We start from the raw sequence: 20,381 nt of genomic DNA, 5'->3' as shown, positions 1-20,381 counted from the left end.
GGGGGGGTGGTGGAGGCAGAAGGCCAGACCGTGCAGCAAGCAGAATCTTGGTTCCCCAACGAGGGATCAAACCTGTGCCCCCTGCATTGAAAGCATGCACTTTTTTTTTTTTTTTAAAGCATGCAGTCTTAATCACTAGACTTCCAGGGAAGTCCTGCAATGGCTATTTTTAAAATTCCATTTCCCCTACTCTCTCTACCCTTTTTAATGGCAGTTAAGTTCACTCAAGATGTTTCCCCAACAGTGACAGAAAACAAAATCTTTGTCCCAAGTTCAATTCTGCTAACTGTTGAAGCAGCAGGCCAGGAGAGTGAGGGTTGAGAGTGGGTCCTGCCCCTTGGACAAGGTGCTTCAAGCTCTCAGACCTCAGTTTCCATCGAGAATGGGAGAACGTGAAGTCCTGTTACAGGACAGGGAGAATGTCAGGGAATAGGCACTGGATTCGCCCAGCTCTCAGGCCTGGCAGAGGGCAGCTACCTCCAGCAGCAGACGGGATGTGAGAAGTGAGTCTGTGAGGGGCAGGTGGGTGGGCCGTTGGTGACACTGACGTGGCTGGATCTGGGTGGACACTACGCGTCCCACAAGCTGGTCCAGAAGGGAGAGGCCATCCCTAAACTGGGTGGCCCCAGTCTCCCAAAAACACACAGAACAGAGCGCAGCTGCCAGGATGAGTGACAGACACTGTTTATTAAGGGAGCAGAGAAGGGCAGTTCACACCCAGTGTGTGGGGTGTGTGGAAAAGTAACAGTGTGTCTAGTGATGGGATGGAACATTCTGAAACCCAGGGGTTTCAGAGCTGCCCCACTCGTGGCGACAGCAAACAAGGCCTCTTATTGCGCCACTCGGCCATGTGTGAGGCCACAGATGGGAACCGATCAGAGAGGCATGGCCACATCAGAAAGACAAAGAAGGGCAACCAAGGCCAGCCTGCATCCTGGGACATGGCCACCTGGGCCGGATCAATGGCAGCCCTGGCACCTCTCCTGGGGAAACCCCCAGACTTCCCGGCAGGCGGGGGAGGTTGGAAGGAAGGGTCTCAGGGAAGTGTTCCTGCACCAGCCATCCATCCAACAGGACAGCCGTGGATCTGCAAGGGGGACCCCCAACCACTGTGATGCTGGAGAACCCCCTCAGGCTACACCCGGCAAGTGCAGTGAGGTTGGGGGAAGGAGAAGAGCAGCCCCGGGAGGACGGAGACATGTAAAGCTGCAAGCGGCCACAGCCACCAAGGCTTCCCCCGAAGTGGGCTGAAGGGTGTCCCCCAAGTCAACAGTCAGGGCCTTAGAGGGGGCCCCACTTGGAAACAGGTCCTTGCAGATGTAACAAGCTAAGATGAGGTTGTTCCGGACTGAGTGTGCCCTAAATCCAATGACGGTGTTCTTACAAGACAGGAGCACACGTGGAGATACACAGAAGGGGCCAGGCGGTGGGGGAAGAGGGTGGTGGCAGAGCCCTGTGGCCACAAGCCCGGAGGAGACTGCGGAACGGACCCCACCCGAGCCTCCTGAAGGAGCAGCCCACAGGCGCCTTGACTTCAGACTCTGGCCCCTGAACTGAGAATTCCTGCACCCCTGCGTGCGGTCCTTCGTGGTAGCCCTGGACCCTGATCCACCTGTGGGGCCCGGCTTCCTGCTCACACTGGGCCCACGGGAACAGAGTCTGAAGACGCCCGGAGACGGGGGAGCTGACTCCGGGGCTGAAACGACCCTGCAGGTCCCCGAATGATCAGGCCCAGGCCCCAGGCGTGTCCTGGGGCCCTGGGGGTCTGCGCGGCGGCTGCTCCCCGCCGTGCGTGCGCTGGTGCTTGCGGAGGTCGGTGCCCCGGCGGAAGCCCCTGCCGCAGGCCGGGCAGGTGTGGGGCTTCTCGCCCGTGTGCGTCCGGCGGTGCGCGCTGAAGTGCGAGCTGTTGTTGAAGCGCTTCCCGCAGAGCTGGCACTGGTATGGCCGCTCGCCCGTGTGCGTCCTGCGGTGGATGACCAGGCTGGAGCTCTGGCTGAAGCGCTTGCCGCACTCGGCGCAGGCATAGGGCTTCTCGCCCGTGTGCACCCGCTGGTGCGTGCTGCAGTTGGAGCGGTCGCCGAAGCGCTTCCCGCACACCTGGCACTGGTAGGGCCGCTCGCCCGTGTGCGTGCGCTGGTGCTTGGCCAGGTGCGACGTCTTGCGGAAGGCCTTGCCACACTCGGGGCACGCGTGTGGCTTCCGGACCCCGAGGGGCCCCGCTCTGTCCTGAGGCTGCTGGGGTCTGGTCTGGCCGGGCCCGGGACCCAGATCTGGGCGCGTGTGGGCCCACCCTGTGCTCAGTGACGCGTCCTCCCGGGCGTCCTCTCCAGCCTCCAAGCGCCTTCCACGCCCTGAGACAGACAGCACGGGCTGAGGGCTCCACGGGGAGCTGGGAGGGACAGGGACGCTCGCAGAAGGCGGGCAGGGGCGCGGCGGCCCATCTGAGGCGGATGATGCAGGGCAGTGCCTTCAAGGGCCGTTTCCACATGTTCCTCGGGCACACGTCACTCAGAGCTTGAGTCCAGGAACTCAAATCAGGGGCAGACACTCAGAAACACACAGTAACTCATCAAGGCCTGTGAGGTGGGGCTGTGACGGGCCCATCTACACTTGAGGACGCGGGAGCCCACGACTCAACAGGGGAGGGACAGGCCCTCTGAGAAACATCCGCCCCCCACCCCCACACGGGCCCCGCCTGTGTCCACACTGGCTCATCGGGGAAGCGAAGCGTGGGCTCGAGCTCATGTTCGCCTCGTCTGTACGACTGAGACGTGACAGAACCACCGCCCTGGCCTTTGGGGAGAGCTTTTACAGACAGCTGAGTCTGGCAGCTCCTCAGGCGGTGACACCGAGTGACCACATGACTGTGCAATTCCACCCACAGTGCAGGCCCAGGAGAGAGCTCTGCTGGCCGGGCGACACTCGGGACATCCTGGTGGGCCCCCACCTGGCCCCTCATGTCTTCCTTGGGACTAGGCTCCCCGTCGCACCTGCGTGCAGCACGGTCCCAGTCGACCGGGCAGGATTCTCTCCTGCAATCCTGAGGGCGTGCCTCTGGAGCCCCTCAAGCCACCTGTCTCCCCCGACCTTCCCTTCAGGTGGAGCTTAGTCTTGGCAAGCGAAGTTTCACACACACACTCGTGTCTTTTCCTACCCCCTGTGACTGCTTTTGCATCAGGACGGCATAGCTGAGGCATCGCAAGGGAGACTGCATGGTCCCTAAAACCTGTTAACTTCTGGCCCTTTTTGGAAAAAGTCTGCCAGCACTTGCTCTAAGCCCTTGAGCTTGAAGCCCACAGACACAGTCACCAAAGTCTCAGCCCAGGAGAAGCGAGATTTTCATCTGGGATGCCATCTCCTCGCAGACACCTTACCTGAACTGGCTCCACCAGAGACCTCCCTTGGCCCTGAGGCTGCTCGAGCTGGGTCCCACAGGCCTTCTCCTTGCCCCTGCAGGGCAGTCAGACAGGGCTCAGGCGTGGGGAGTCCTGCTTGTGGGGAAAGAGAAGAAAGGACGTGAATGTGGCTGGGACGGAACACAAGACTGCAACAACCCCCTCCTCGTGAGGGCAAAGGGGTGTCAGGAGAACCTGCGGACAAGCTCAATGCTTCGAAAGACAGAGAGGGAGGCGCTGGGCTTCTGTGCAGACTGGCTGCTCAGAGAGGAGGAAGTGAGTGAGGAAACAGGGCCCACAGCTCTCCCTGGCCCTGGGAAGGAAGCCAGGTGTTCCGAGGCGTCAGGGTCTCACCATAACCGAGCGGAAATGGCCAAGAGTCACAACACACGCAGGAGGCAGAGACTGCAGAGGGCACAGAGATGTGGGACAGCAATGCTGCAGACCCAGCAAGCCAGTATTCTCAGCAACAGACAAGTTTCTTCTTGTTTTGTACACAGTTAAGTTTGGAAAAAATCAGGATATAAATGAAAGTATGTGATCATTAATTTCTGTGCTAAGCTGGCCAGGCTACGGTGTCACCGTCTGGTTATATAGCAGGCTTTTTTTTTGTTCCTGGCCACGTGGCTTGCAGGATCTTGGTTCCCCAACCAGGGATTGAATTTACACTCTTGGCAGTGAAAGCACAGAGCCCTAATCACCTTGGCCACCAGAGAATTCCCTAAATACCAGTCTAGATGTTGCTGTGGAGATTATTTTATAGGTATAATTAATATCTACAATCAGATAACTATAAATAGAGCAGATTACCCTCCACATTGAGGGTGGGCCTCACCAAATCAGTTGAAGGCCTTAAGAGCAACACTTGAGGTTTCCTGGAGAAGGAATTCTGCCTCCAGACAGCAGCCAAGAAGTCCTGCCTGGGTTTCCAGCCAGCTGGCTTGCTGTATAAATTTCAGACTTGCCAGCCTCCACAATCATGAGCACCGATTCCTTAAAATAAACCTCTCCATACGCACACATCCTAATAGTTCGTTCTCTCTGGAGAACTCCAGCTGATATAAAGCAGGGTCTCAACTCCTTTAGAAAACATCTCAGGAAGAGAACAGGTGTCAAGAGTGGCTGGGCAAGCTGAGAAGGGACAGTGTGGGGTGGTGAGGAGAGGCTGGCCAAGAGAAGCCCTGCCCACAGGGCCCGAGCATCACAGAGAGGCTGAACTGACACTGGACAACCGCGTGGCGAAGGAGGAAAAGAAGGCACCCAGGACAGCTCTGGGCGTCTGCCTGAGACGGGGCAAGCACCACACTGCCCTCACTGCAGGCGGGGGGCCGACAGGACACCCAGTGACCCTGGCAGTGCGGGCTGCGTGCAGCTGCTGCTTAGCAGACTCGCCAGGGAACAACCCTGACTCACTCAGCCAAGCCCTGGACACAAGGCCCACGAGTTCCTACTGTTAACATCCTCCCCAGAGATTCTTCAGGCCACTAAAGTTTGAGAACTGCTGGACCGGCTCCTAAAGGTGGGGGGAGCCAGGGAAAGTGCTGAACAGGGAGGTGGCCAGGGGCCTTGGGTCCTGGAAACCAACACACACCCTCAGTGAGCCCGAAGGAAGGGGCACCCTCCCAGAGACTCGCCCACTCTGAGACACAGCGCGGCGTCTGACGGCGTCTCCCCACGGCACCTGCATCCTCCAGCAGCACGTCGCAGCTGTGGTCCTGCTGAGCCAGGTCCAGGCAGCCCCACTCCTCCTGGGACAGGTACACGGCCACGCCCCCCAAGGTCACTGGCACCTGCGGGAGTGCAGCTCGCTAAGCCCATGCCCCTGGCCCTGCAGGCGGCTGGGCCCGCCCATCCCCTCCTCTCGTGTGATGACGGAAGGCCCTGCTTCCCCCGCCTTTTCCCCTTCCCGCCCTTTCCCTTTCCACATGCTGTTATCCACCCTCCCCTCCGAAGCTCAGCTCAGGCACGGCTGGACCCTGCTCTTCAGGACACTGCCACCACTAAGCTCCATGCAGTGCTGCAGGGCCATGGACAGACGCGCTGCGGGGGGCAGCTGCGTCTGCTGAGATCTCACCCACTGGAGCCGATACTTTCCAGGTTCACGAGTTAGCCCGCCCTGCCTCAGCTCAAGCCAGGCCCGGGACCCAAATGGGGTGACTGGAGACTTCAGGATGCCTCTAGGCCAGTGGTACCCAAGGTACCTGGGAGCACAATTAACACCCAAACAATATCCAGAAGAGGCAAATGCACAGAGATAGAGAGACTGGGGGCTGCCAGGGAGCTGAGGGAGAGGAAATGAGGAGCGACTGCTAATGAGTGGGGGATATTTTGGGGAGGTGATTAAAATATTCTAAAATTTGATTGTGTAAATACACTAAACACTGTATACTTTAAATGGGTGAATTGCATGGTATGTGAATTACACCTCAACAGAGCTGTTATTGAAACAAACAAAGGAGATTAGGATTCCAGGCCAGGTCTGGGGGAAAATTCTCTAATTTTTACCTTGATCCCAGGAGATTTTAACATACAGCTGGGTTTGAAGCGGTTGCCCGAGCTTACCACTGGGACCACAGAATCCTCCAGCACACACCTGATACTCAGGTGGCATCTGAGAGCAGGTAAGACTTCCCAGGGGGTGAAGGTCTGCCTCAGAAACCCACAGACCTGACCACTTGAGAGAACTGTGCTCGTAACAAGGGCGTGGGATGCATGGGGATGCTGCAGAGTGGGAAGCTGCTCACCTGGGACCAGGCTGAAAGGAAGGATGTGGCCAGGGCTGCTGTCTCCTGATGCCGTGAAGCTGCTGGGCCTGGGGAGACAGTACAGAGTCACCCACCCATGCCCACAGCAGCAAAGGCTGGACAGGTTCAGCTATCCCTCACGGACGCTCACCTGCAGGGAGCCCGCCCACCCCACAGGCACACAGGTCTGACCAGCCACACTCCTTCTCCTTTTCCTTCCTGAGTGCAGCGCTCCGCTTTCCTCGAGAGGGGCAGCTACTCACCCCTCTTTGGCCAGAGCGAGGGGTCTCCTCTTGGCCTACGGCTCAGCTGGGCTGGGGGCGGCTGGCTGGAGTCTTGAGCCCCTTCCCCCAGGGACAGCTCCTCTGGCTGGGCTTTCACCTGGTGTTTCGAGTACCACTCCTCTGTCCCATGGGACAGCGCATCATCAGGGAGCAACTCCGAATCCTACAACAGACAGAGATCTGCCCGCCAGCTCCCAGAAGGCTGGGGGTGCCCACAGGTGCCCCACCCCTCATCGTGGGCACCCTGGTCCCAGGCTCTGCCTCATCACTGGGCCGCCTTGCTCAGTCTGACGGCCTCTGCAACCATCCACGTGCCGCCCTTCAGCCAGCCCCCAGGGGGAAGGCCGGTGACCCGGGAAGAGGTCAGGCTCCCAAGCTGGGGAAGGGGAGGCCTGCTCCACTCCTGAAACTCTGCATCTCGCCCTGTCACACCATATCACACTCTCACCCTTCCTCCCTTCCATGAGTGTTCCTGAAAGGACTGAGCCAGGAAGGCCCTGAATCAGCTTTCATCTTGGAAGTCTGAATTACTGCACTTGTTCCACTTCTGAAGGTCATCTCCAGGTCCTCTGGAACCATCTACCTCCTAATTCCAGGGACGGCGAATCAGACGAAATTGGGTCTCAGAGAACACTGACTGTAACCATACCAAGGACAAGAGACGTCCCTGGGGACCTGTGAAACCAGAGCCAGGGACCCTGTCCCAGGCTTAACATTCCACAGCTCTGTCACCCGGAGATGACGGTGCACAGTGGCATAGGAAAGCCCGTGCCAGGGACCCCAAGAGCCCAGGCTGGCGGGGGTCTGAGAAGGGCTCCTGAATTCCTGTTGGCCATCTCAAGGCGAGATTTGCTTACTGCATTCGACTCATCTTGTGGTCAGGTTTGTTTTTTTTGGTGGGGGGTGGGTGCTGCTCTCTTTTGAAAGATGCAAAAGAACAGCAGTGTGCAGCCAATGGCACCGCTACAGGATGAAAGGTGACCTGCAGAGCTTGCCAAGTATCGAGTCAGGAGGACTCACTCTGACCCAAGCAGAAGAGATATGTAAGAGACTCCCCGCATTTGCTGTGGAGGAGGAGAGTGCTCTTGAGTGGTGCTCTCTGGAGAACGTTCCATGATGATGGAAGTATCCCATATCTGCACTATCCTTGTTCAATAAGTAGCCCTTGGCCACGTGTGATGACTGAGCCTCTGGAAGGTGGTAAAGTATGACCTACGAATTTATATTTTATTTAATTATAATAAAAAGAAAAACCACACATGGCAGCTACTGTATTGAATGGTACCGCTCTGGAGAGACAGGGGCTCTAATCAGAGCATCCATCAGCACCTGTTCTTTCTTCCCAGGGCTCCTCCCTCTTTGGGAATCTTTTCAACTCTCAAGGTCCAGCCTTAAAAGGCCTCCAGCCTCCCTCCCATCAAAACCTGTGTATGTTGGGATGGTGTTAAGGAACCAAACCATATAGCTCAGAAAGGGCGATTGGGACTATAGTGGTTTAACAATAGATGCACACACGCTAGCCAAAGCTGGGAAACTCTGCAGCTACCTTCCTCAATGTCAGCCCAGAGCCCACGGGACCTACAAATGCAGACCTCAGGAGCAGGGCCCCGATTCCTCACCTCAGGGCCCAAATGCCCCCCACCTCACCCGCGGCCTCTGCTTCCTGGGCTCCCGCTGCAGCCCTTCCACGAGGACCACGGCCTCCTCACCACTCTCTGGCTGCTGCTCCCGCACCCGGGCCTGGATCTCCCCCGGCAGCACCGTCAGGAACTGCTCCAGCACCAGCAGCTCCAGGATCTGCTCCTTGGTGCGCAGCTCGGGCCGCAGCCAGCGGCAGCAGAGCTCCCAGAGGCGGCTCAAGGCCTCCCGGGGTCCCGCCACCTCCTGGTAGCAGAACAGCCGGAAGAGCTGGCGGAAGGTTTCAGGGCTGGGGTCTTCCGCCTCCGAGGAGGGCTCTTCTTCCCAGCAGTAGTCATCCTCCACCTTCACGACGAGGATATCACCCTCGAGGATGTCCCCCTCCTGCTCCAGGGGGGCCAGAGGCTGAGAGCCGGGAGCGGTCGCCATTGCTCCTGGCGGCCCTTGCCCTTTCCCCGGCCTGGAGATAACGCCTGTCTCTCCCTGCACCTCTGGCCAGACACTGGGAAAGATGTTTTCAGGGCTCTGTGGAGAGACAGTAAACTCATACGGGGTGCAGCACAGGGGCTGGATAAGCGTCTGCGCCCATAAGCCCCTGCCCTGGCCCCAAGGCCAACTCTCCATTATTGGCAAAAGAAACAGTTAACGTAGATCAACCTGTCTTCGCTACTAACCCCATAATTCCCAGGAGAATCCCCCCCCCCCCCCTCGCCCCGGAGAATTTCTTAATCTCTGGGCCTCAGTTCCTCAAGTGAAAGAGGAGGTTGCTGAGAGGACTAAACAGGATGTTTTAAAAGGGTTTACTTTTTAGCACAGAGCCTGGAACGCGGTCACAATTCGAGAGTTTTCATTTTCACAGTTTGCCATTTTTGGACGAGGTCCCTCGAAAATATAATGAGAACCTGGGACATCTCTGCCAAGGAAGGCTTAGATTCTATCCCAACCTGAACCCGGATTTCGGGCTCCACGAGCCCCACCACAGCCCCTCTCCTTCCAGTGTCTTGACAAGGTCAGGACTCTCTGGCCGACCTGCTTTCCCGTCTCGCCCCTTCAGCAACAGGGACAGCTAGGACCGAGGCCGAACACAAACCACGCTCCATCAAGCGCCGCGGACAGAAGCTCGAGCGGGGACCCTGCGTCCGCACTCACCGACAGCACTGCGACTCGTGGGGAGCTCGCGGCGGGCCGGTGCTGCGCGGTGGAACCGGAGTGGGACTGTGGGTACGGAGGTCTAGGCGGTCCAGAAACTAGGACCAGTATCCGTGCATCACAAACCCGAACGCTCGGGAGCGACCATTGGCTGAGCCGCGCGTCGAGCTGGAGAGCAAGGCCGCGAGGGCCGCCCACGGGAAGCAGTCTGGGTAACGTAGTCCTCGCACGTTCAAACCCGCTGTTGAATGGGAATGGGTCTTGGTGGGCGGGCCAACGGGAGTAATTTTCGGTAACGCAGCGCTTAGGCTGAACCCTATTGGCTGAACCGACTTTCACGCAGAGAAACGAACTACGGAGCGACTCTGCTCCGCGAGGTGGGACCCGCTCAGTTCACAGAAGCCTGGCGGGCTACCGCCCACGGGGTCGCAAAGGCGGACACGACTGAACTGAACTGAACTGAGGCCCCGCGGGATGCACTGTGGGTAATGTAGTCCTCCCCCGGCTGAGCCGCGCCCTGGGTTAGAAGGGTCCTGGGAGGCGCTGTGGGCTTCCCTGGTAGCTCAGCTGGTCAAGAATCCGCCTGCACTGCAGGCAACCCCAGTTCCTGGGTCCACTGGAGAAGGGGTAGGCCACCCACTCCAGTAGGCACTGTAGGTGCTAGTAGCCCTGAACCTCCAGTGCGCATGTGTGAGTGCTACAGCGGCTACCCAGCTACTTGGCCATTCTCCCAGCTTCCGTTCTACCGCTCCCCCACGGCCCGAGAAAGTCCCAAGGTGGAGGGGACCCTGGAAATTTACTGTTTTACCTACATAGTACTATGTATGTACCCGGCTCTGTTCTAAACGCTTTGTAGTTATTAAATCGGTTCCTCTTTGAAACAAAGGAGGCTTTATTATCCCTGCTTTATAAGGTCAGTAAACAGAGGTGCAGGGCTTCCCTGGGGGCTCAGATGGTAAAGAACTTGCTGCAATGCAGGGGACCTTGGTTCGATCCCTGGGTCGGGAAGATCCCCTGGAGGAAGAAATGTGAACCCACTCCAATATTCTTGCCTGGGAAATCCCAGGGACAGAGGAGCCTGGAGGGCTACAGTCCATGGGGTCGCCAAAGAGCTGGACACAACTTAGCCAACTTAGCAGCTAAACAGCAACAACAAAACACAGGTGCAGAGGTTCAATGACCTGCCCAAAGACACACACACCCAGCAGGTGCAGAGCTGGGGTGAGGCTGGAACTCAGGTGTCTTAGTTCAACTCCAATTTTAGAGGCTGGAAGATGAAGACTGACAAAATTGTTTGGTGCATCTTGGTTATCAACTGCTTATTTCTTCATCTGTTAATCTGATCAACAAATATGTATTTTATTGGCCTCTGCTCTGACCCAAGCAGGCACCATGAACAGGTGGTGAACTGGACAGTCAGTCCTTGGTGTCCCTGTGGAGCTTGGAGGAGGGAGGTGGAGGCAGGCAGGGATCTCTGAGCAGGCAGAGGATCATGGTGAGGCTTGTGTGCCTGGCGGTGAGTAGTGAGAGCTCCATAAAATCACTGACTAACCACCAGACGACCCTGAGTCCTTCAGCGCTGGCATCCCCAGGCCTAGCACCTCCCACTGGCTTCCTTCTTTCCATCCACTTCATTCTCGCTTCACTCTCCATTCTTGCTCACGTCCCACTTCTCCCCCTACAACCAACATCCATTTTCTCTTGTGGCACACAGGCAGAACAAGATGCTGGGCTGCCCACCCCCTGACTTCTAGGGACCACCCCTGCGGAGTGGGAGGCATCTTTAAGGGAAGACACCAGATTTCAGGGCAGCCTCGTGGTGGGGCTTCAAGCAAGGCAGGATCACATGTGCTTCATTTTCCCCTTACAATCTTGGGCTGCTGGTCAGGAAAGCCATGCTCTTGGCGGGAACCAGAACCAAGATGTGGGGCCGTCCAGAGCACTGGCACTCAAGCTGAGTACAAGCAGCCTGCCATTCTGTCAGCCTCAGCGGGGAGTGGAAAGGGGAAATTTGAACAAGTCACAGAGGTATGTAGCGGGGAAGGAAGGACAGAGAACAGGAAGAAGAAGAGAGACAGATGTACAACAGGGAAAAGGAGGAAAACAGAAGAGACACGTTGGGCTCTGTCTGGAGGGGCAGACAGGGGTGGGGACACCACCATCCTCAAAGCTGCCCCACACCTTCCAGTTTCTAACGGCCTCCTGCTTAGCTGCAGGGCCCTGGCCTTGTGTCTTGCATCATCTCCTCAGGGCCAGATACACACAAGTCAGCAAAGTCCATGTAGTGACCACGGCCTGACTGACATAGCCCTGGTCCTCTCCTCTCTGGGCAGTTTTCAGTGACTATGGCCAATGGAGTTTTAAAGGATACATTTCTACTTTGCCCAGGATTTCTTTCTTAAATCTATTTTGAGGGGGACACACATTCACTCCATAACCAATGCACACCAGTATGGATTTGGACCTACACTGACATACACCCAAACCAGATCCTGGCTCTACCACTTAGTAACTGGGTAAGCCTTACCTTTTACCTCATCTGTAAAATGGGGATTGTCATAGCTCCAGCTTCTGAGAGCTGACAGATGAGATTGAGCTTATAAAGTCCCTCTGATGATGTCTAGCATGTAACAGGTGCTCCATAAACACCAGCTCATGACCTGCAACCATACTGGGATGAAGCCTGCAGGCCTCCAGATTTGTGGATCTCGGATGCCTGGGGCCGTGGAGTTCCTGTAAGAGGTTCACAGTTCATTAAAGTGCCAAGCATGGTGTGGAGTCTGAAGGAAAAGTATTTATTGCTGTACATGTATCTATAATCACATATAATTATTTATAATTATAAAGGTAGCTTGTTTTCATAGCATTTATGGAGTTTACAAAACAGCTCGACTTAAAATGACAGCCATAGGACTTCTCTTGGAGAAGGCAATGGCACCCCACTCCAGTACTCTTGCCTGGAAAACCCCATGGATGGAGGAGCCTGGTAGGCTGCAGTCCATGGGGTCGCTAAGTGTCAGACACGACTGAGCGACTTCACTTTCACTTTTCACTTTCAGGCATTGGAGAAGGAAATGGCAACCCACTCCAGTATTCTTGCCTGGAGAATCCCAGGAACAGGAGAGCCTGGTGGGCTGCCGTCTATGGGGTTGCACAGAGTCGGACACGACTGAAGCAACTTAGCAGCAGCAGAAGCGTAGGACTTCTCTTGTGGTCCAGTGGCTAAGACTCTGCCCTCCCAATGCAGGGGGCCTGGGTTCAATTTCTCATGGGGGAACTAGATCCCACATGCCACACCTAAGACCCAGCACAGCCGAATAAATAAATATTAAAAATAAATAAATAAAATGGCAGCCTCACACTCATTGAAGCAGGCCAACAATTGAGAGGTTCACTCATACATGTCCTCCTCTGAAGACAGAGGGGAAGATCATCTTCAGACGGATGGCACACAATTCATAATCACATACTGGGCATTGGTTCAGCTCACACTTACTCCCATGACTTAATTATGGCTGGGAAGAGATGGTCTATGATCCAGCACTCTAAGTCTGAGTCACCTGTGGTAGCAATTTCCCAAAGCCCAAATAACTAAGGACCAACAATTCAGTACAAGGCTAACAGTTTAGCTAATTCTACTGAATTATCTCAGGTCATCAGAGAACTACAGTTTTCAAAATTTGATATGTGATGGGTGTTTTTTTTTTTTTTTTTTAATTTTTTTATTAGTTGGAGGCTAATTACTTCACAACATTTCAGTGGGTTTTGTCATACATTGATATGAATCAGCCATAGATTTACACTTATTCCCCATCCCGATCCCCCCTCCCACCTCCCTCTCCACCCGATTCCTCTGGGTCTTCCCAGTGTACCAGGCCCGAGCACTTGTCTCATGCATCCCACCTGGGCTGGTGATCTGTTTCACCATAGATAGTATACATGCTGTTCTTTTCGAAACATCCCACCCTCACCTTCTCCCACAGAGTTCAAAAAAGTCTGTTCTGTATATCTGTGTCTCTTTTTCTGTTTTGCATATAGGGTTATCGTTACCATCTTTCTAAATTCCATATATATGTGTTAGTATGCTGTAATGTTCTTTATCTTTCTGGCTTACTTCACTCTGTATAATGGGCTCCAGTTTCATCCATCTCATTAGGAACTGATTCAAATGAATTCTTTTAATGGCTGAGTAATATTCCATGGTGTATATGTACCACAGCTTCCTTATCCATTCATCTGCTGATGGGCATCTAGGTTGCTTCCATGTCCTGGCTATTATAAACAGTGCTGCAATGAACATTGGGATGCACATGTCTCTTTCATATCTGGTTTCCTCAGTGTGTATGCCCAGAAGTGGTATGCTGGGTCATTATGGCAGTTCTATTTCCAGTTTTTTAAGGAATCTCCACACTGTTCTCCATAGTGGCTGTACTAGTTTGCATTCCCACCAACAGTGTAAGAGGGTTCCCTTTTCTCCACACCCTCTCCAGCATTTATTGCTTGTAGACTTTTGGATAGCAGCCATCCTGACTGGCATGTAATGGTACCTCATTGTGGTTTTGATTTGCATTTCTCTAATAATGAGTGATGTTGAGCATCTTTTCATGTGTTTGTTAGCCATCTGTATGTCTTCTTTGGAGAAATGTCTGTTTAGTTCTTTGGCCCATTTTTTGATTGGGTCATTTATTTTTCTGGAATTGAGCTGCAGGAGTTGCTTGTATATTTTGAGATTAATCCTTTGTCTGTTTCTTCATTTGCTATTATTTTCTCCCAATCTGACGGCTGTCTTTTCACCTTACTTATAGTTTCCTTTGTAGTGCAAAAGCTTTTAAGTTTCATTAGGTCCCATTTGTTTAGTTTTGCTTTTATTTCCAATATTCTGGGAGGTGGGTCATAGAGGATCTTGCTGTGATTTATGTCGGAGAGTGTTTTGCCTATGTTCTCCTCTAGGAGTTTTATAGTTTCTGGTCTTACATTTAGATCTTTAATCCATTTTGAGTTTATTTTTGTGTATGGTGTTAGAAAGTGTTCTAGTTTCATTCTTTTGCAAGTGGTTGACCAGTTTTCCCAGCACCACTTGTTAAAGAGGTTGTCTTTTTTCCATTGTATATCCTTGCCTCCTTTGTCAAAGATAAGGTGTCCATAGGTTCGTGAATTTATCTCTGGGCTTTCTATTCTGTTCCATTGGTCTATATTTCTGTCTTTGTGCCAGTACCACACTATGTGATGGGTGTTTTTTTATGAGCTTCCCTGGTAGCTCAGATGGTAAAGAATCTGCCTGCAATGCAGGAGACCCCGGTTTGATTCCTGGGTTGGGAAAATCCGCTGGAGCAGGGATAGGCTCCCCACTCCAGTATTCCTGGGCTTCCCTGGTGGCTCAGACAGGAAAGAATCTGCCTGCAATGCGGGAGACCTGGGTTCAATCCCTGGGCTGGGAGGATCCCCTGGAGAAGGCAACGGCTACCCACTCCAGTATTCTGGCCTGGAGAAGTCCATGAACAGAGCCTGGCAGGCTACAGTCCATAATTCAACTGAACTATATCAGATAGTCACCAGAGAACTACAGTTTTCCAAAACTGATATGTAATTGGTGTTTTGTTATACTTTTTCTAAGGCCTTTGCAAGCTAACAATAAAAGCTAACGTTTTTTTTAAGTACTTCCTAAGTCCATGGAGCTCATGTTTTTACTTACTAAAATCCTCATAATGACAATCATGTAAACATCATCGTGACCCACATTTTAGTTAAGTAAACTGAGGCTCAGAGAGGTGCAGAGCCCTGCCTAGGGCCACATAGCTAGGAAAGTGTAAAAGCCAAGACAAACTCAGGCAAGCATGCTTCAGACTCTGCTCCTTAGAACACTCTCCTAAAGGTAAACTTGAATGCCACCTATGTAATTGAAGCTTTGACTCACAGTAAATATGCAAGCTGTTTCTTTGAAGACTCTAGTCCTGTCCCAAGATTCTCCTTTGACCTGCCCAAGCAGGGCCCCTCTAATTTTCTCAACACACTAAATAGATCTGCTTGGCATATACTAATGGTAGAGGCTCAGTAACTATTTGCTGAGAAATCAAATAAATAAGTGGGTGGAATTTGTTCTTTAGACACTGAACTCTGTTGCCCAACTTTATCACAAACTTGATTCCAGGACTTCCCTGATGGTCTAGTGGTTAAGAATTTGCCTGCCAATGCAGGGGACACAGGTTTGATATCTGGTCTGGTAAGATTCCACAAGCCGTGAGGCTACTAAGCCTGTGGGCTGCAACTACTAAACCCGCATGCCTGGAGCTGGTGCTCCGTAACAGAAGCTACTGCGATGAGAATCCCTTAAGCTGCAATAAAGAGTAACCCTTGCTCGCCCCAACTAGAGAAAGCCTGTGCCCAGCAACAAAGACCCAGCACAGCCAAAAATAAATAATAAATAAAAATTAAAAAAAAACACTCTTAATTCTGACAATAATATAAATGGGGGTTAATGGTACCTATTCCCTAGAGGATACTTACTATAATAGAATTAAATGACAGAGTACATTAAAATATTTTGCTCTAGACTCAAACATAGGAGCACTCAGTGAACAGCAAATGTTTTGTTATTATTTTCATTAACAGAAAGGATGGAGAATAAGAGTGCTTGCTGGGCAATACTGTGAAATCTCTCCTTGGAGTCTGGCTGTGTTTTGGTTCCATCATGAAATTTTAGACACACAAGAGGATTCATCAGTTAATGAACACCTCGAACCACCCAGCATTTGAAACTATCTGTCTTTTTCCTGAAGTTAGCAAGTTAAATGAGAAGCAGATGAGTGACAACAGGTGTGCAAAGCATGAAGGATGCAAAGGATGCGACATCACGAAAAAAAGGCTGGAGTTTGGAGGAAGGAAGGGACTCAAGGACCACCAGGCATGCTTGGAAATCCTCACCCGTGGAGATGTAGTCAAGTCTGGAAAGTCTCCTGTTCAAGGTCGGCTCAGTTGTGGCTCAGGACAGGGTGATGATTCACATACTTCTCTTGGGAAAAACACAGTGTCAGAGTCTGCTGGGCTGCCGTAACAGAGTACCAGAGACAGGGGGCTTAGTCAACAGACATTTATATCTCACAGTTCTGGAGGCGGGAAGTCCAAGATCAAGGTGCTGGCAGATTCGGTTCCTGGTGAAGACTCTCTTCCTGGCTCATGGATGGTGCCTCCCCGGTGCCCTCACTTGGTAGGAAGAAACGGTGCTCTCTCTCTTCTTTTCATATTAATTACCTCCTATAGACCCTGTCTCCATATACAGTCATGATAGGGCTTCAGTGTGAGTTCTGGGGGTCACAGTCCAGTCCATAACACACAGAACCCACAACCACCACCAGTCCCTGGAATGGCAAAAGTCCCCCCTCAGACTATCACCCACTCCGGGCCTGGGGTCACCTGCTCAAATACCCACAAGGGTCAGAGAGGAAGGTAAAAATGGGCTTTTGACACAGATACTAAACATTCTGGAATATTCTTGCTTTCCACAAAGACATATGCGCTCTCCCATTTTTCTTTAAACATGTCCCTCTTGGGTTTTCTTCTGTATTACTGTGTGTGAGAGTGACTTGAGTGTGGAGATTTTCTCTCTACAAGAAATGTAACAGTGCCATGTGGCAGATGGAGCAGATACAAGGCCACCGGAAGCAGTGGGGGACACAGGCCCAACACTGCCTGCCAATTTGGTCACTTCCCAGAATCTAAATATTTGGATTTTTAGGTGAAAACTCCCAGTTTAAATGCAGACTCAAAATGGGATTAAATCCTGTGTGAGATAAACCAAACCCACTAACACATTTCTGGGCTGTTTCTGGCACAAAGATGTATAGGTAGACTTCATTTTATTGCACTTTATTGTGCTTTGCATATATTACGTTTTTTTAACAAATTGAAGGTTTGTGGAAACCCTGTATTGTCAGATGATGGTAGCGTTTTTTAGCAATATTTTTCTAAATTAAGATTTGTAGAGTTTTTAGACATAACGCTACTGCATACTTAATAGACTACAGTATAATATAAACTTGACTTTTATATGCCCTGGAAAACCAAGAATTTATGTGACTCACTTTATGGTGATAGCCTCTTCTCACGGTGGTCTGGAACCAAACTGGTAGTATCTCTGAGGTATGCCTGTGTGTGTTAGTTGCTCAGTCATGTTCAACTCTGCAACCCCATGGACTGTAGCCCGCCAGGCTCCTCTGTTCATGGAATTCTCCAGGCAAGAATATTGGAATGGGCAGCCATATTCCCTTCTTCAGGTGATCTTTCTGACCCAGAGACTGAACCTGTGTCTCCTGCATTGCAGGCAGATTCCTTACCATCTGAGCTGCCAGTAAGTCTATACACAGAAAAAAAAATGATGCAGGTGATGATACTGCTTTGAAGAAAAACACACCAGGGGGAGGGGAAAGAGCAATGCAGCTGCTCTTTTAGGTAGAAAATATTTAGACAAAGGACCATTCATTCACCTGGCCTCCATTTCAGAAAGGGAAGCCAGCATCTCCTTGGCTTCAGTATTTTCTCCAAAGGCTTTCTTAAAAGGGCAGGAGACCAGAGCTAGGGAAGAGAAATAGAGGTAAAATGTCCAGCTTCCCTCCAAGAATCTGCTGTGGGCTGAAGCCAATCACAAAGAGGAGAGCCAGCCCGTAAGAGAGACGGACACACAGAGGAACAGCTGAGGAATGGAGCTTCTTAAGCCACTTCTAAGAAAAGAAATTATTGATGCCACTTTTTAGGGACCACTGCTGTTACCGAGTCCAAACTTGTACTGCTGGCTACACAACCGGCCAATAAATTGAGGTGAGTTGTTGGTGCAAGAACAGCAACTTGATTCAAAAAGTTGGCAGACTGAGAAGATGGCAGACTTGTGTCCCGAACAACCATCTTGCCTAAGTCAGAATTCAGGCTTCTTTTATACTAAAAGGGGAGGGCGTAAAATCAAACATTTCCTCGTCTGGTCAGCCTCCAGAGCGGCTGTGTTAATTTCTTGCCGTCATTCACACATGGGTCTGGTAAGGATATTTCTAGTGAGCTCAACAAAGGTGCTTGTGTGCTGAGTCACTCAGTCATGTCCAACTCTCTGTGACCCCATGAACTGTAGCCAACCAGGCTCCTCTGTCCATGGGATTTTTCCAGCAAGAATACTAGAGTGGGTTGCCATTTCCTCCTCCAGGGGATCTCCTGGACCCAGTGATTGAACCAGCCTCTCTTGCATCTCCTGCATTGACACAGGGATTCTTTTACCACTGAGTTGACGGAGAAGCCCTAAACAAAGGTATTTGAGCTTAATGATCATTACTTGGAAGGTGGCATTCCCAGAGATGGGCCATTATGGATAATTTAAGCTTATAGGCAACATCCCTTTAGTAATTAACCTGCAACAGACTACAAAGGTTCTTCCCTATTACACTGCAATGGAGAGAGAGATCAAGTTCAACTCCTAATACAACAAGGAAAGGTGGGAACTTACAGCCAAGGTGCAGGCCTGGGGACTGAGGTGGGAGGGTGGCAGTGGATGGAAAATTGGTAAAAGGAAACGTAAGGGGTAAGAAGGGTTTCTTGCTGAAGGAAGGTTTTGGTGACGAGACATCACCTGGAGGATGCTGAAGGATGAGGAACCCAATTCCGTTGGGGGAGGCGGGTGGTTCTGGCTAAAATGGCACAAGCAAACAATGCAGAAATAAACAGGAAAGCCCAGAAATCAGGGCCTAGCTGAGAAAAGAGTTCAGAGGAGTCCAAGTAGAGTCTGGTCAAGAAGAGACCCTTTGCCACCTGGTCCAGGGTAACCCGCCTCCCTGTCCCTGACAGAGAAGACTGCTTTGGAGAAGAAAGTGACCTTTGGAGAAAAGTGGCCTCTGGAGACTCTCTTTTCCAAAGGCCAAAGTTGTTCACGCTAAGCCTCTGAAAGAGATGCCAAGTGCCTTTCCCTACCCTCTGCCGGGAGACAACAGCCTCCGAAGTCAAGACCTACCCTCCTCAAAACCCCAACAACTTCCAACCCCAATTCCTTGTCCCGCCTGCTGCTTCTCCCCGATACAAGAATAATAATGGCCACCAATTTCTGAGGGCCGGGCAATACCCATTCCCACTCTGTTCCTAAGTTACTAACGCCAAAGGTGCTGTATCTCTATTTTACATGTTAATAATAATAATAATAACCCTGAAGCTCCACGAGTTTTAGGTATAGAGCCAAGGGAGGATAATATGGTTGTGAAGTGATAGCAATGAGACTGGAACACAAATTTTTGATTCCAGAACTCTAGTTCCTAAGTCCCGGGCTAATCCACTGTAGCCCGAAATAACAACGCTGACAACCTGAGGCCTGACTCAGCCACCCTTGACTCTGACTGAACTCGCTCTGAGGCGCGGCCTGGACCTCACCAGCAAGAGAGGCCAGCAAGAGGAGGCACTCCAGGTTCGACTCCCGCTTCTGCCCTAACGGCTGCGACCGTGCGGAACTCACCTCCGCGCCCGGGAAGGAGCCGCAGCGCACGACTAAGGGTGACAGGACCTCGCTACACAGCGAACGCCAGCGCGCCCGGTGCAGCAGCAACTCGGACGCAAACCGGATCCACAACCGCAGTCTCGCGCGTCCTTCTCAAAGCCTCGCAAGAGGCTGGTGCCCGCGGGAAGCAGAAGTCGCGGACGCCGGAAACGGGGAGACAGCTAGACTACATTTCCCAGAATGCGCCGCGCGGCGCTGTTCAGGCAGCTGCCGAGAGGCCTACCTGCGGCAGGGCGAGGGGTCGTGTTGCTTTAAGGGTTTTTCCTGGAGGTGACCCGGTGAGGGGCGGGCGAGAAGGGGCATCAGCCTCTGGGCGCCACATTGTCGTTGCCGGTCCCTTGCGTGCTCCTATTCTCCGTTTCCACATCTGTGAATGGGGGACATTAATTCGTTCAAAACCCTTCATCCATTCATACATATATTTTTTTCTTTTTTTTTTTTATTCATACATATATTTTTTAAAGCCGCCAATTGAGCGATCCCATCCGCCAGCTCTGCTAGGCGCTGGGGTTTCGGCGATGATGAGCAAGTGCTTTCCTTCATAAAACTTATATTCTGCCAAGAAAAAGGTATACACTGGACAAATAATTGCACAAATAATTGTTTAGTCACCTCTTTGGTAGATGCTACCAAAGCAGTGGAGGAGAGGGGACCT

At 52.1% G+C, this 20,381-nt stretch overlaps 1 protein-coding gene across 9 annotated transcripts; it reads right to left on the bottom strand.

The window, feature by feature from the left end:
- Positions 1 to 663: 663 nt before the first annotated feature.
- On the bottom strand, positions 664 to 19,829 carry ZNF500 (zinc finger protein 500). Of its 9 annotated transcripts, XM_043455287.1 has the most exons (9): positions 16,132 to 16,252; positions 11,738 to 11,943; positions 9,211 to 9,451; positions 8,071 to 8,586; positions 6,403 to 6,586; positions 6,140 to 6,207; positions 4,987 to 5,185; positions 3,375 to 3,488; positions 664 to 2,351 (listed from the first exon to the last, which is right to left on the bottom strand). In XM_043455287.1, exons 4-9 carry the CDS (start codon positions 8,488 to 8,490, stop codon positions 1,726 to 1,728), a joined length of 1,611 nt encoding a protein of 536 aa, XP_043311222.1. In that variant the 5' UTR covers positions 8,491 to 8,586; positions 9,211 to 9,451; positions 11,738 to 11,943; positions 16,132 to 16,252; the 3' UTR covers positions 664 to 1,725. The 9 variants fall into 9 exon arrangements, with proteins under 9 accessions (XP_043311222.1, XP_043311218.1, XP_043311223.1 ...); XM_043455283.1 differs by having other exon boundaries at positions 8,071 to 9,451; XM_043455288.1 differs by lacking the exon at positions 9,211 to 9,451.
- Positions 19,830 to 20,381: the final 552 nt, after the last annotated feature.

Source organism: Cervus canadensis, chromosome 32, assembly GCF_019320065.1.
Source record: "Cervus canadensis isolate Bull #8, Minnesota chromosome 32, ASM1932006v1, whole genome shotgun sequence".
NCBI classification, from domain to species: Eukaryota; Metazoa; Chordata; class Mammalia; order Artiodactyla; family Cervidae; genus Cervus; species Cervus canadensis.
This window is presented reverse-complemented; position numbering and strand designations above follow the sequence as displayed.

What these genes read in the sequence shown, in the direction of transcription:
- ZNF500 (XM_043455285.1), bottom strand. Translation starts at nt 8,685, where the DNA reads ATGGAGAGTTGGCCTTGGGGCCAGGGCAGGGGCTTATGGGCGCAGACG. An exon ending in TCCTTTCAGCCTGGTCCCAG is followed by an intron (nt 5,186 to 6,139) that starts GTGAGCAGCTTC and finishes GCACTCCCGCAG; the next exon opens with GTGCCAGTGACCTTGGGGGG. An exon ending in CTCTGGTGGAGCCAGTTCAG is followed by an intron (nt 2,352 to 3,374) that starts GTAAGGTGTCTG and finishes TGTCTGTCTCAG; the next exon opens with GGCGTGGAAGGCGCTTGGAG.